Genomic DNA, 16336 nt, shown 5'->3' with positions numbered 1-16336 from the left:
CAGAATTCTACACTAGCCTACATGCTACAGGCATTTAATTCACATTTGAACCTTGTTGCACTGGACTTATCACCATCAATAACAAATCACCACATTTTATCTAATAAAGAACTTCAGGAAGAGACTTTTCTGTCCGCATATCTTACTTCCTTTTTGTATTTAGAAGAAATCATATAATAATATGCCATGGACTAACGTCACAAACTTCAGTAAAATGCAATAGAAGTACATACACGTAGACATCTTTAGCTATTTGCAGCAATTTTCTAAGACAGTTCCAATTCTAAATGCTTAAACCATACGATTGCACAATCAGATCATCCATGGACGTTTATGTTAAACAGGCTTAATCACTATTGGGAGAAAGCTAGAGACTGTAAAAATCTGAAAATTGTTACCTCTTGAAAGCTTGCAAGAAAAAATGTTTTTACATTCAATTGCTAGAAAATCTATAGACATGACAAGTTTCTAGTTTATCATAGTTAACAGCAATTTTAATAGAGTTAAGTTGTTATCTTGGGGTGAATCTATCCTATCTATTTTGTTGTTTTTGTCTTTAGCACTACAAAGCACTCGTGGTGAAAACTTTCTAATGTAATTCTGTTAAATGTATTGGTTTGCAAAACGACAAAATCTTGAATAGCATTCTGGTGTCACTCTTCATGTTATTCATCCTTCACATTAGTCACCAGTGCGATGCTATTAAAAATATTACATTCACTATTGATGACTTTATTACTAATTTGTAACACGATTTGTACAGAGTTAGTGGAACTGTACACTAGTGTATTCAGTGCCTCAAACAGATATAGTGCATCATGGTAACGAGATTAGGTTTTGTGCATGGATCCCGAGTGCAGGATAGTTCTGGTGTGGTTTTGTGCATGTACAAACAGTTAGTGGATCAACTTTAATAACAATGGCTCAATCAAAGGCATCATGATACTGTACACTATACACCATATATTCTGTTTGAAAGACAATTTCGAGTGGTTAAATTTGTGATCAGGAACCACAACAATGAAATGAAAAAAAAAGAAAAAGAAAAGAATACATCCTTGTTCAAGAATCAAATACGGTACAACTGTACTTTGTATCTGTAGCTATATTTCCCACATTATAGAGATACAGTAACCAATTCAATGTCCAATGCATTTGTCCTACAAGAGGCAATGTACCGGTACAGTTTTGGTATTGCTTTTAATACTGTGTGTGGGTATCAGTCGACTCATAAAATTTGCCCCCCCCCCCCCCCAAAAAAAAAAAAAAAAAAAAAAAAAAATGAATAAAACCATGATGAAATACACAGCGTACACAGCATATGGGATTCAAAGCTGACTGTTTCAAATGCTAATTTCCATGCTGTCCAATATGCAGAACATATGCGATTACGCCACACACTCTTCACTATAATATATACAAAGAACTCAATTATAATGGAAGCTGATGCAGGGACCAATTCACAGGACAAAATACAGCATTGCAATAACGTAATATTACACATCGTAACCCTGTAGTGACTACAGTGAGGGAAAAAAGACATTATAAAACACTTGCCGTAATCAAAAGTGAAATACTGGTACTGGCATACACATGGATGCTGCTAGAACAGCATATACATGTAGTATCTGCCTTTTATCACACGCACACACATACACACTCACACCCTGTTCAACTCAATTAATTAATAACTGCCCCCCCCCCCAAAAAAAAAAAAAAAAAACGACAACAACACAACAAACAATAGCTACAAACGTATGGGATTTCCATTCACAAACTTGGAAGACTGTTCTATACATGTACATCAGCTGCAAAGTGCAGATCTCCATTCCATGTTCAAACTTGCTTTCGAGAAAAACTAACCGCACAAAATGGGTAGAGGCTTCACGAAATTCACACAGAAAACAACAAATATAATTGTGCAATTTTGTCAGTTCTACTTGTTTGTTTTTTGTTTTTTGTTTTTGTTTTTTTGTGTGTGTGTGTCACAAAAATGTGGAGTAACAACCTAATATGCAAATGAGATACATGGTTAACACTGTCATGGTCTTACACAAGTCTCCCATTGTCATACAACACAATCTTTACTTAATTCCCTTTTCTGTTAAGAATGCAACAAAACAAGAAAAAAAAATGTATCTCTGATATCAAATATCTTTGTGTGTGTAGCAATACACTGAAGCAAATGACGTTTTTTTTATTATCAAGCATGGCTTTAAAGATATTTTTGTGCACAAGCCAATAGGAGTGTGAGGCGATTACATCATTAATCAACCCAAAAGTCATGCTGAAGAAGAAGAAAAAACAAACAAACACATTTTCAAGTCCTCTGGGTGATGTTCTCTAGGTAATACAATCCAGGAAGAATGATGGATAACACTACAATTTATCACTGAAGGACAATTAAGGATTCCTTTTTAATTCTCCAATACACCTCTGTACCTTTAATCAATTGTCAGTCATGTATACCAAGCCTAGAATGTTTCAAAGACAAAGTCTCACTCACACACAAAAACAAATGAAGACAAAGTTTTCCCTTCAACAGCCATCAGAAGAATCAATGTACCAGAACACGAGCAACACAGATCACTTTTATAGTGAGGAGATATAGAGAGAGGGAAAAAATATCACTCATTTCATCCATGCTGCTCACGTGGTGAAACCCAAAAAATAACGGAACCATGGAAAACCCAAAGTTAATGAATGTGGTCTTGAGGAATGTGTTCAAATGAGAGGAGAGGACTGAGCATTCAAAAGCATTGAAGGCAGTCTGAAGACATGCAGAAATAAGACACACATGGTGAAAAGCATGGAGATTGTTGAAGGACGACATCACAACAACTTGCAACCCCATCAGTCCAGAGTCTTGCATGTGTGTCAGAATTTCTCCCAAGAGAAGACCAACCCTCCACTTTTATCTATTGAAGTTAAGCCCTCACTGGTGCCCATATATCATCAGTTTAATCATACACAATTAAATTCATCTTTAAAAAATCTTTGCAGTATTAATATCTTTTTCTTCAGTTTGAGCTCTTCATAAAGTATGCAAAGCCACAGGTAAAAGTGTCAACTCCAAAATTACACACTGCAGTCACAATTTGATTTGGAGACATACAGTAGTACATAAAATTTACACAAGAAGCACTTTGTTTGTTTGTTTGTGTGTTTTTTTGTTGGGGGGGGGGGAGGGTGGACAAGTGCTTAAAAGAATCAAGCATTAAGCTAGAATTGTTCAAGTTGAAGTCATGGCTGTTCTTTGACAGCAAAAGATGCAGTAGTTCTAAAATGCCTCCATTTTGTTGACTAACATTACATAAATCAAACTAAAATAAAAACTAGAGAAAAAAATGGCAAATATTTTAAAGGCGTATTTCATACTCAGCTTATTGCAAATGCAAGAAAAATCTTGCCGAACCTTTTATTTGCAAGAATAAAAGTGCAGCAAGAATGTTTGACAGAAAACATCTGATGTGCTGTAATAAAACAATTGTAGAAATTGACAGAAATATCACTTCACTGGCCAAGGGAAAGAGCCAAGCTGCATGAAAGTTGAATGCTCTACTGGCAATCTCTACAAGGAAACAGTATCTCGTGGAATCTAGGCATTCAGTAGCAAAATAATTACTCATTTAAGAAACTGTCTCTCATTGTAGTTTATTGTTTCTTTGTAGCTACAAAATTGTAGTAAATACTCCAATGTGCAAGTGGTTCATTGGTCTGCATTTTTTTTTTCACTCATAGCCCAGGTATACGGCAAACACCACTCCCAAGACAAAAACATTGCAAAAGTGCAGCGATCCGGGTGCTGAGTGGATACTTACAGCTACTGAGACAGTTACGCCGGTCTGTTGTTTCAGCAATTTGAGATGGAGTCAGAAGGTATAGTGGTTAAATCATACGCAAGCCAGGCAAATAAGTGCACTGATAATTTAACTCCTATAACCCGACATTCAAGTATATTCCTTGCTTGAAAGTCATGTGTAAAGTCAAGTGTAAAACATGTGGACCTATTAAACTACACATTAAAATACATACATGTAGAAAAAACACATTGTAAACATAACATATTACTCAGATCATGACCAGAATACATCATATGCAAGCACTTCACCAAAGAGGAAATGTGTTTTTGTTTTTGTTTTGCTTTGTTGTTTTTTTTCACTGACTTCACTACACACTGGATTTCAAAGTTCAGTGACTAGGGACGTCAAAACATAAAAAGGCAAACAAAGTTTTGAGTAAAAGTAACAACCCATAGAAGAAGACAGAATTACACTAACAATCACAGTGAAAAAAAAACTTTCAAGGGTCATCTTTTGGCTTATAGCACATCAAAGTAATGCAAAAGTAAGAAAATAAGTTTCAGATTTCAAGATTTGTATATCTTTTTTTCTTTTCGATACACAAGAAAGTAGCTACAGTGAATAAACAGAAAAGTTAGAAACACTTCATCTTCTCTTCATTACGTCTCTTTTCTTCTTTTCAAAAGTTCTGATTTCAAGGAAATTGCCACAGAAAATGAGTATGGATACAAAATCTAGAAACCGAAACCCTGGGTTTTTTTGTTTCAGTCAAGGTTTGAATATCACTATAGTTTCTTTTGCTACATCTGTGATGGTATCATATACAAATTATTAATGCCCAATATAATTGAAAAAAAGAAAAGAAAAAAAAAAACAGAAGAGAGAAAAAATATATGAGAAAGAAATAGAAAAAAAAGAAGGGGTGGTAGGAAAACCTAACTTGCTTGAAAAGAGCTTGAAATTTCTCAAGAAAAAATAAAATGAAATCACAGGAAGTTTTCCATCACAAACAAATTTATTTTACTGATTGGGGATAATGACACTCAAATCCTACTGGACTGTCTTAGTTGATTATTTTTCTCTTTTTTTTTTGTGGGGTGGGGGAATGATACTAAATTGGCAAAGTTGATGTGCATGGTTGGAATGTCTCATGGAAAATAATTCTGAAGTTTGCCAAGGAAGCAATCTCATATAAAAAAAGTAGGGTTCACATAAAAACGGCCATGTCTGTTCGATGGAGTTGAGGACACCTCTATACTGGGAGGACTAAAAGAAATACTTGAAAAAACATGCTGGTCAGAGCACATAGTAGATTGACAGGTATTGTGGTTGATTGAATTCATGTCTTACCTTCATAACCTGGCCACCAGCCATCTTTAGGTGTTAAAGAGAGATACATCAAAATACAAATTTAGCGATCACTTTGGAAATACGAACATTCACACAGAACCCAAAGCATCAAAATTGTCTTCCTGCTCCGAAACACTTAAAAAGACAAACTGGTCGACTTCAAAGCACTGTCGGCAAAAACAAGAGGACTGGACATCTGCAGTGTTTGACCATAGAGAGCCATACCATGCCACATTCAAGTTAACTTTGATACACACAATAAGACCTCCTACTTGAACGTAATATTTCTGATTAGCAAATAAATAAACAAAGGAAATGCCAGTTCAAGGCATACCCCAGCTACAGACTGAGGCTTTTAAGTATCAACATAAGTTCTGATATTTTTCTATCACAACATTCTTGTCAGCCAGCTATGAATCCAACTTTCATTTCAGGCTTGATACAACAGTTTTCAGAATATAGGTAAAGTGTATCATTCTTGGTTCTAAAAAAACACACAATTTTGTTACTCCCCTTCAACAAATGATGGGGGAAAAATATCATGCAAGAGCATGGAGTGGGTTAATGCATTCTATAAAACTTGCTCACAAAATTTACAAATCGGGTTAATCACGTGATATTAGACTTGCCAAAAGTGTTTTCAGACATGGTTAAAGATGGAAGGGACTGGCTAGTTTCCTGAAATCAGCAATCCCCACATATGATTTTGTAAGTTACTCACAAAAAAAAAAGGGTATTACTGTCGTGTTATCAACACAAGAGGTCATTAGTTAAATACATGTACCATTACAGCAGTATCATAATTGATGTTTGTTGCCCCAATTAATGAAAGCATCAATGTAGCACAAACTACTCGTGGAAAACACCATAAGCGCTTAACTTCCATTTGCGAGATACAATGTGTCTCCCCCATCGCCTGGCAGAACTTAAAACTGAGAAATTGATCATGAATCAAATTAATCTAGATGAAATCATACTGCAAGGAGCATGAGGGTGTTCGAGTGCTCTAAAGCGAACCAAAGCGAACTGAACCAAAGCGTACCATACCGAACTGTGCCAGTTTTGGAGCGTTCGAGCGTTCTGTCGAGAAAGCGTACCTCACGAGTTATTTTTAGAAAAGGTCACGCATGTTTGTAGCAAGAATGTCATTCACCTGGCGCTTGAACTACTTACAGCTGTCCCGAACAAAGAGAAATGATGTCTTGGTATTGTGACGTATGCGCATGTTACGTGCATGCTTTACAATGAACTTTTGGTACGCTTTTGGAGCACATCGGGAAGTGGTCAACTTTTGGCTCGGTACAGTACGGTACGGTACACTTTAGGAGCGTTCGAGCGCTCCTCTGGCGCAGGTACGGTACGGTACAGTTTGCTTTAGGAGAGTGCTCGAACGCACCCATGGATACAACTGCCACTGGCCTCTTTTAAGCAGGTTTGACGTAGAGCGGTTCATTGCAAAACTCAAATACAGCAAGAAAGTGACAGTGGCATCAAGTGTGGTCTTTCTGACCCAACTTCAGGTTACTGTAAAACTAGAAATTTTCGCATGCATTCTAATTTTGCGAATTTCGTGAGAGGCAAGATTCACAAAATTAAAAAGGAAGCAAAAGTTCTTGTCTGTATACACTATGATGCCATGGATGCCAGTGGCAATGCGGAAAGTTTCATGCCGCAAAAAGCGAAAATTTCATGCCAACAATACATCTTGCTTTACAGTAATACCAGGAGACAATCCATGGGAACACAAACACACACACACACACACACACAAGCATGCCAATAACACACACACAGGCATCAAAAGCAAATAATCAAAAGACATACTAGAGAGAAACAGAAAATGGAAATAAAGAGTTGATGTCACAAACACATATTGTTTGACATCAAACTCAACACATGCCAGATGCATACATTAATTCACTGAAGCAATGCATAGTGTAGATAGCCTATAAAACAGTCAAGCACATGCATGTTGATGCGTTATACCCAAACTACATGTACATGTATCTCACTTCCTACTAAGTTTTCACTTACATGTATTTCTTGGTTAATATGGAAATTGCATGGGTGTGTGTGCATGGGGGCAGGGGACGTGTCATAAGATTGAATTTGAACTCTACTAAACTAATATTCAATTAAGTCATTAAAAGCAAGTGTTACACTAACATATAAGAAGCGATTAAGCATTGTTTGGTTTGGTGTTTATATTTGTTAATCTGGGGCACACATCAATTGTGGTGTGCTAGAAAACTGCAATACAAATTATAGCAGTGCATTTAAGCATAGTGGCAAGGATTCCACTTCAAACATATTGAATGCAATCAGTGTAATAACATTCTTGAAAAAAGGTTTTCATATCTCTAACGAAAACAAATATATTATATGTATGTAAAGATGAATATATAAAAGTTATTTAAATTTGACAAGCCAATCATGAAATATGCACATATGCAACTCTGCTTTAAATAGCAAATGCAGCTTTACACGTGCAAGGCAGCCACACACGGGGACTAAAGCAAGTATATAAAAAAAATAGCTGCTGCATGAAACCTCCAAATTACGTTCTTTATTAAGACACTTGGAAATACTTTAGTGTACCAGTATTTTTTCTCTCTCTCTCTCTGGCAGAATTACTCAGGCAAATCATTTGTGACTGCTAGAAAGTCGTATCGAGCTCTTTTTCTTCTATTTTTTCCAAGCTCCACTAGTCACTTCATTTTTTTTTTAAAGTTTACTTTGTTGCCTATTTCATGCCTTGTGTGAATGCTACGTACCGATTCACCTAATGAAACTGTAGTTGTTCAGTAACTGCAAATCTTAACCTCATCTCAGCCTACATGATGGCAAACTTATGTTTGTTCAGCAACTTAAACGAGATTGATGATGTTACATAAGTTTGCTGTAGTTTTGAAGTAAGCTTATCATGGTTCAGAGAAACCCTGGTAAATATAAAGACCAAAATATTCGGTCAAAGCACTGGTAGGCGCCATTCGCTTCCCTTCCACAGCACATAAAAAAAAGGCAGAAATGATGAACTCGCACTGCAGCGCCCATAAAACTTTTCGTCTTGAGACTCGATTGATTCCTTGAGAGTAGACTAGGAGCATTACTTGGAAGAGATCTGGGTTAAGATTATTAGAATTGAATGAGTTACTATTAATACAACTCATACGGCAAATCTACAACCAGGGTATTCCAGTGTTCATAAAGACCGACCCCGTGGAACATCCCTCAATTAAAAATAAGATGAAGAAAAAAAAAAACCCAGCTAGTCTGTGAGGACCATCTTAACCAAAAAATCACAATACAAATTCGCCAGATAATTATTACATGATGCATCTACCACAGAACAAAAATGAATAGATAATTAAACATAAATCACAGCTGTTAACATCACACGTTTGGATTTAGAGTGTTAGGAAGCCACAGAATTAAGTATAACAGAGGACAGCAAAAAATGGTGGCCAGATAAGGAAAAAAACAACAACAACTTGGTGTTGAATTCTTACCACAATACGCCAGTCATCCTACCAATAAAGGTGTTAAAAATAAAAGATCGAGCAAGAGAGGCAGGCAGAATTAATGAGAGTCATTAAAAAAAAAAGTTGGGTTAGAGAAATTGAGGGTACCTCACAAGGGAGAAAACAAAAATTGATGATGCTGCCAGTCTGAAATGGGCAGAGTGTGACAACAACATATTATTTCTCTGCAAAGTTTTGGGGAGAACATATTTCCATGTATTAAGGAGCATAGTGTGGTAAGAAGTATGGGATCATTTGGGGATAGATGTGGTAGGGCTCCACAAAAGTGCAAGAGAAAGCCCTTAATCTCCTCAACTAATTTTTTTTTTTTTTTTTAATTAGTGAAGCTGGAAGGGTTGATTAAACTCTCCCCTTTAAGGATTGCAATCTAGCAGAATGCGAAATTGGTCCTTTAAGAGGGTAGCCAAGAATTTCTTGCTTGCCCTCTTTTCTTTATATTTTTATTCATTTATTTATTCATTTATTTATTTTTTTATTTATTTTTTTTCGGGGGGGGGGGGGGAGTTTCTATTCCTTTTGGTTTGGTTTGGTTTTATGGGTTCTTTAGCTTGATATCTGGTATCATTATTGTGTTCACTGGCTGCGTGCCATTAAGTTTGTCCAGTAAGACTATGAAGCCCTGAAATTGTAGGATTCTGCAGCTTCAAGTGCTTTTGATCTGTACTTATGGGAAACTCCCGTGGAAGTGATAATTGAACCTGTGTTCAGAGAGTAAAGAAGCCCACCTTCAAAGTCTTGAGTGTGATCACAGACTCGATAAATTCAGGATCTCTTTTGCAAAATGACTACGGGCAATTGCCGATGAAAAGCGTTGTGCTTACAGTTTCTTAAACAAGAGGCTGTTGGTCATTGAAGAATAGCCATTAATGCGCCCAAATCGGCACAGTCTTGCAACAGATGACAAAGGACAGTTTAAGAGTCTGTCAATGTTTTCTGATAACTTCATGAACTCGTTTAGACACTGAACACAGGGCAATGTTATCTCTTCCTTTTTTTGATAAAAAACAAACTTAATCTTAACACGATAATATTACGAACACAATGACAAAAACTGAGGGGAAAGAAACAAAGAAATCATGAACAACTGCATTCCAGGAGGGGTCATGCAAAAAAACAAAAGACAAATTGTCTGTGTCAAAATGTTACATAACCACCACTGTTTTATCCCAAAGATTTTGTATCACCACAGAGACAAGAATTAATTGTACAGAATACACTCAATTCACATAGAGTGTTCACTGTAACTTGTATTAAAAGTATTTCTTTAAAATCATCACAAAAAATTACAATTAGGACATTACAGGCAAGAATGACAGTCATTTGGTAAAAAAAAAAAGTGGTAGATTTCACATTCATCAGCAAAAACATCAATTGGATTAAATCATCCATATTAAAAATGGGTCAACTGTCATAATTCAGCATGCATACATTAACTTGAGGAGAGAGATAGGTGTATTCTATGATACAGCATGCAGGTATTATGAGTAATAGATAGATGTATTAAGAAAACCATCAATAGTTGTTCTGATAGTACACCACATTTAGTAACATTAGCAAGTGAGTCTTTTTTTTTTCATTTCTTTTTCATTTTCATGTCACCTCATGGACTTTATAGCCACTGATTAATTGGTCTTCGGGGATGTTCTGTGAAATACAAAGTAATATTTACAAAAACAATGAAAAACAGTGTGGTATTTGCAATCAAAAAAGCTTTTTACGGTTTTGAGACATGTCATAAAAAGAAGAGAAGACCCCACCCCCAAAGCCATGTGATAGACATTACACCAAAGGTCAAATTTCAAAGGTAGGGAATCAAAAACTGACAAAATTATTATTCTCACACACCAAACCCGACACTTTAAAACTGATTGATTGGGGGAGAGAAAGTTTAGGTTACTTTTGCAGCTTTTTCGACATTTAGCTTTGCCTGTTTAGATGCTTGCTTGATTGGTATCAAACTGCATTCATGCATTTTTGAAACAACAAACAAGTGTAACTGCAGCATTTGCAAAAAACAAAAACACAATCTACAATAATTGGAATCACTTAATACTCTATTTTAGGTTTCATAAAAGACAATGTGAGAGGAAATATGCTTAAAATCAAAAAGTAATTTGTATCTTTGTGATAACTCATGCAATTTAAGTGGGTGATGCAAATGGTTTAACACTGCCTTTAATTTCAAATTAAACAGCAAATTATGACATCGCTTGTTAGATTTTGCAGAATTGGCTTTTGAAACCAATATTTTTTATCATTTCAATTCATTTTATGCATGAGAAATATGAACTTCTCAAAGAAGTGGCATATTTCAAAGTGACACGCTGTTAGGGCAACTGAAAGTCTTTGAATAATGAAAAAAAAAATGAAAATGCATCATGATCGAATAATGTCAAATTCATTTCAAATGAAGACATCACATCCTTCTTCATGCAGAAACATGGGAGGGAAATTCCATAACTCTTAAACAAATATGCATGGGTTAGATGCAGAGTCGAAAAATATGTGCAAACATTCAATTCTTAATTGTACATTTTCTTTGCTTGTAGGAAGAGAGAAGAGAGCAATAAGGTAATACTTTGGAAAGACACTTCCACCTTTCCAAACATTACCCTGTATAGGTGAGAGGAACTCATTCAGTGGGCACCAGGGCTTACGTGAAAATTTGATGTTGTCATGAATAGCAACGTTCACAAATTCTAAAAGCTTGCATCCTTGTTGTAAGCATTCAATTGATGTCTCAAACTCATTATTTAAAGATTTTATGACAAGAGATTTGTATTCAGAAGTCTGCACAGCAGTATCCCCATTTGTGCAATATACAAGAGTGTGTATATTGGGGGATTTTACATGAAATTAATATCTCATAAATCTTGTCACTGCTCATTCTTTTTCCCTCCTCCTCCTTTCCCTCAGTATTTTCATCTTTGCAAGCGCAGAATTGAAAGGTGAGGATATGTACAGAGTATACAAATATTTTTAATTACCTCGTATGACGTGTGCATACCGCAGGCCTCTGGGACATCGAGGAAGTGGTTGGGCAGAGCCTCAACGGACTGCGTGAGGGAGCTCACGCGCACAAAGTTGCTGAAGAAGGCGGGCGGGATGCGGTACTTCACTGCAAGCATTGACAGTAATGGGAGAAGGAATGATCAACGGTTAGGAATTCTGTGAGCTGATTTTGGTGGTATGTCATCAACCTCTTTCCACACAAGCAGATTGGAATAGGACTTATAAACTAACATCAAATCTTATATGATGACGAAATGACAAGACAAAATATTGCAGCTAAGAACTGATGATTCTAAATATAGAAAAGAAAGAAATTTATGTACTTTTGGTGGGCCTACCTACACTCGATATGACGCAAAAATATTAATGACACACCAACTGGAAAGCCACAAAGAACTGAGAGTAAGATGTATGGAAGTGAAGCCTACCACAATATTACTAGATATCATCCTATCTTCTCAAAACATGAGACAGGAGAATTTTTGTACACTGTGATCTTTGTACATGAGATCACATTACATAAACACTACAGCTTTAAAAAAAAAGAAGAAAAGTTCTGTCTATAATTTGTGTCCTCAGGCATATTCTTTGCCTATTGGAAGCATCTCAAAAAAAAAAGAAGGGGAAGATTTTCATCTTGTTGCACAAGTCCTTCATAATCACTCCAATATCATGTCTGAAACAATTTTTGACACGATTCTGAAACCCTGATGGTCCCTCGACCGTCTCATCAAGATCCCGGACTAACCATCCCCTTCTAGGGAGATGTACAACTGTACTACTGAATCTGTGACACTATGTTACATTTTTAGATCAACAAATGGAAAAGCAGGCAAGCAAGAAAACAAAGTAACTTTTGACATATAAAAAAACAAACAAGCTTTCAAAGCAGTGGGTATGGGGCTTACATTTGGTGGCCTCAAACTCTCGCTTGGTGGCGTTGGGTCCGATCCAGTAATCGACCATGGCGGACAAGTTGTTCCTGTCGTACTCATCGTTGATGTAGCTGCCGTAGATGATCTCGGTGAGGATGTAGCGAAGGCCAATCCAGGAGATTCCCTTCAGGGAGTCACTGTCCGGAGTGTTATCGCTGAAGATGACCTTAGCAATGTTGAATGCTTCCTAAAGACAACGTAAGATGGACAGACAAAAGAATGTATTCATCACACACATTACAGCAAACATACAAATTAGGAGAACAGTGATTTGTATTGTGCACTTAATCTAATTCAATGATTAATTGATTGATGTATTGATCTATATACATAGCTATACAAGGTAACCAATTCAGATGAACAAAGGTGGACTTCCGCAGGGTCCTGTTAAACATAGACAAACACATGCATGCAAGTGCACTTGGAAATGACTTGACATCTATACAATGAAAGTCTCTTGATCCTTTGTAAAACAAGGAAATATTAAACCATCTAAAGCAACATATATACAGGAGATGTACCCAGTGGTACATGCATTGTAAGTATCAGGACTTAATTTGCACAAGTCACTTTACATACACTCCACAGTTTTAATTCTGTGCTCTGAGAACAAGTTCCCTGGTGACATGTGTAAAATATTCATGCTTTCATCCTATCAATATACAGTCAATACAAGTATGTTTGCCATCCACATACTGCAAACTGCATCTGCTGACCAGTCCATTCGATAAGGTGACCATTAAAGCTGCACTGACCTGTAACTCATTGTGACTGAAGTCCATGATCTCTGGGTAGTTCCAGCCGGCCAGTCCAAAGCGGCTGCGGAGCCGGACGGTGGCGTGAAGCATGGCGAGGTTGTGGAGGAGGGGCACCCACTCGGACCGCGAGCACGCCTTCAGCGTGTCGGCATCGAAGGAGCTGACGGCTCGCAGGAGGCTTTCCTTCACAATCTATGATGGTTTACAGGAATTTGGGTTTGGAGCGTGAGGGGAGATATGATGAGTACAGTACAGCAGATGTAATGCTAAACTGGTGTTATCAAAATACATACTGTTTCCATGATCTCAGTATCTGCTCTCATTAGATTTTAATCTTTATTACTCATTTCCCATGATCAAACTTAAAAATAGATCCAAAGTGCGCAAATTTCACAAACTAGTATATTTGTGTGCTGTCAGGCATTAAGAAACACAGATAAATACTATACATGCATTGATCCATCATTTCATTTCAGTGATGTTCTCTTTTGAAGCACATTGGTGATGTCATAACCATTATTTATTATCATTCAAATTCATCAAAAATTATCGACATTGTTATCCCTTTTATCAATCACTTCTTTATATTCAGCTTTGTAAATTGCAACATTTTCATTATCATTATTGTTGTCAATGTTGTCACCATCACTTCCTACAACTGTACACCTTGACTCTTCAGCATATAGATCTTTGACAATGTATCCCTGTCAGTTATCACATCAAAATCATTTGCATCACCATCACCAACATCATCACTATTAGCCTCATCGTCATCATCATCATCATCAACATCATCACCATTACCAACATCATCATTATCATTACCATCACCATCATCACATTTATTGTCGTGATCATAACCATCATCATCATCATCAACATCATCATCATGGGCACCATCACCATCACCATCACCATCACCATCACATCCATCGTCATCCTTATCATTGGCATCATCACCATCATCATTATCAGCACCATCATCATCATCAGCATTATCATCATCACGTTCACTATCAACAACATTATGGTTATCACCATCATCATTGTAGCATTCGCCATCAACAACATCACCTCCATCATCATCAACGTTGTCACCATAATCTTCACCTTCACACCACCTACAACACTCCCTTTTTCGTCTTGTGAGTAAAAGAATGGGACACTGGGTCCGCTCACCTTGGGCGTGTCAATGACGACCTTCACTGCGTACTGCAGGAGCCGTACCGGGATGTTGCGGCTGATCTGGGCTGAGATCCAGAGCCGGAAGGGGCTCTCGCCTCCCTGCTTGTTGTCGTTTTCCTGGAGGAGCGTCTCCAGGGCGTTGAGGAGGTTGGGGGCGTTGTGGGCTCCCTTTAGCATGATGCAGGTCCCCTGGAGTTGTTATAATAAGGGTGTTGAGAGGAAATAAAATATTTGATCCTATCTAACACACTTTTTTTTTGGAGAAAAGATGTTATTGATAGTGTCCTTCAAAAGAGAACTATGGGAAGCCAAGAACTGTGAAGTACATTTACAACTATCCTGAAAGAATGTACATTTTTGTAGATGCCATGTGGGAGAAATACTTAATATATACATATCTCTTTTCTGTAAATACACCTCTTCAATTTCTAACATCTGCAGATACTGCAAAGAAACCTCAGCTCCCAGCTTCTACCAAAAAACAACAACAACAACAAACAACAAAACAAAACGAAAAAAAAAAAAAACAAAACAAAACACATTCTCCAGCAAAGTGCCCCTTTAAATCTAGTGCTACACAAGTCGTTCAAAATATTTATGAATAAAAAATTCCTGCAGGTCTACGTTAACTATAAGTATTGATCAGCGTCAGTTGTATTTGATTCAGGGTAATGTCTGTGAGGTATAACCAATCTATATCTCAGTTAAAGCCCACAATGAAATCATACTCAAACCCTTCTACCTCCACCTCAATCATCCCAATCTCACCTCCTGCATCGCCTTCTGGATGGCCTTCCGGGCCCTCCTCTCCTCCCCGGCCTCCGCGTTGCTAAGCGACACCACGGAGGAGCGCATCTGCTTCTTGGCGGCCATCTCGTGGAAGATCCTCTCGGCCAGGTCACCCTCTCTGGTGTAGAGCATGAGGATCGGGATGGTCGGAGAGGTCTGCCGCATCACTAGGCCGGGGTCGATGGGGACGTCCCCAGCGTACCTTGGTTTGGAGGGAGAATCAATGTACATTGTATTTGCAATTACCTTAATCTGTTTGGATCAAGGTCAGAGTGAATGTTAATGAATAGACATTCATTGAAGAAAGAAGAAATGCAGAAATAAAATCAATCAATCAATCAATCAATCAATCAACCAACCAATCAATCTATAAATCAATTAATAAATCAATTATGCCACCACACTTACATTCATGCCTCACTGGGAGACACACAAAAAAGGCTTACTTTTAAACCCTGAAAGATGAATACATGTACTTACATCCACTGACAGGTTCAAGTGGAATTCTAATTCAAACCAGAGTGGTTGCGCTTAAATGCAACTGTCAGGAGATATAGATGATTTGATATATATGTAAGGCATTGCTGAAGTACAATGTAATCAGCCTACCACCAGGTTGTATCTTTGGAGTGACAATTCTTTACCATTCAAGGTACATCACTGGTATTTTAACAGGCTAAAACATCTATTTCCTCTTGAAGCAACTTTTGCAAGCCAACTGGCAAACAAAGCACAGTGAAGGTTGTAGTTTAATCTTTGATAGCAAAGAGGCATATGCTGCAGAAATAGATCACCCAATGCCCCTTAAATCCTAAACTGCCTTTCTTCAATTCCTCAATCTTTCAATCATGCATATACACTAGAAAGCCTCTGTGTGCTTAAGTGCTGATTGGGAAAAAACAAAACAAAAACAACTCCATAGCATTCTACACACTGTCCAAAATCTCTGGCACAGAAATGGT

General features: G+C 37.3%; 1 protein-coding gene across 1 annotated transcript in view; it reads right to left on the bottom strand.

Moving 5' to 3' along the window:
- Positions 1 to 16336, bottom strand: part of LOC139742177 (uncharacterized) — a 125585-nt gene that overhangs the window by 6997 nt on the left and 102252 nt on the right. The window contains exons 79-84 of the mRNA XM_071652755.1: positions 15354 to 15576; positions 14580 to 14774; positions 13398 to 13592; positions 12616 to 12829; positions 11683 to 11813; positions 10295 to 10339 (exon numbers count right to left, since the gene is read on the bottom strand). Of these exons, the coding sequence (XP_071508856.1) occupies positions 10295 to 10339; positions 11683 to 11813; positions 12616 to 12829; positions 13398 to 13592; positions 14580 to 14774; positions 15354 to 15576 (1003 nt within the window). The remainder of the gene's footprint in view (positions 1 to 10294; positions 10340 to 11682; positions 11814 to 12615; positions 12830 to 13397; positions 13593 to 14579; positions 14775 to 15353; positions 15577 to 16336) is intronic.

Source organism: Diadema antillarum, unplaced genomic scaffold (genome assembly GCF_040938485.1).
Source record: "Diadema antillarum isolate AM-2024a unplaced genomic scaffold, OU_Dant_1.0 seq00000982_RagTag, whole genome shotgun sequence".
NCBI classification, from domain to species: domain Eukaryota; kingdom Metazoa; phylum Echinodermata; class Echinoidea; order Diadematoida; family Diadematidae; genus Diadema; species Diadema antillarum.
This window is presented reverse-complemented; position numbering and strand designations above follow the sequence as displayed.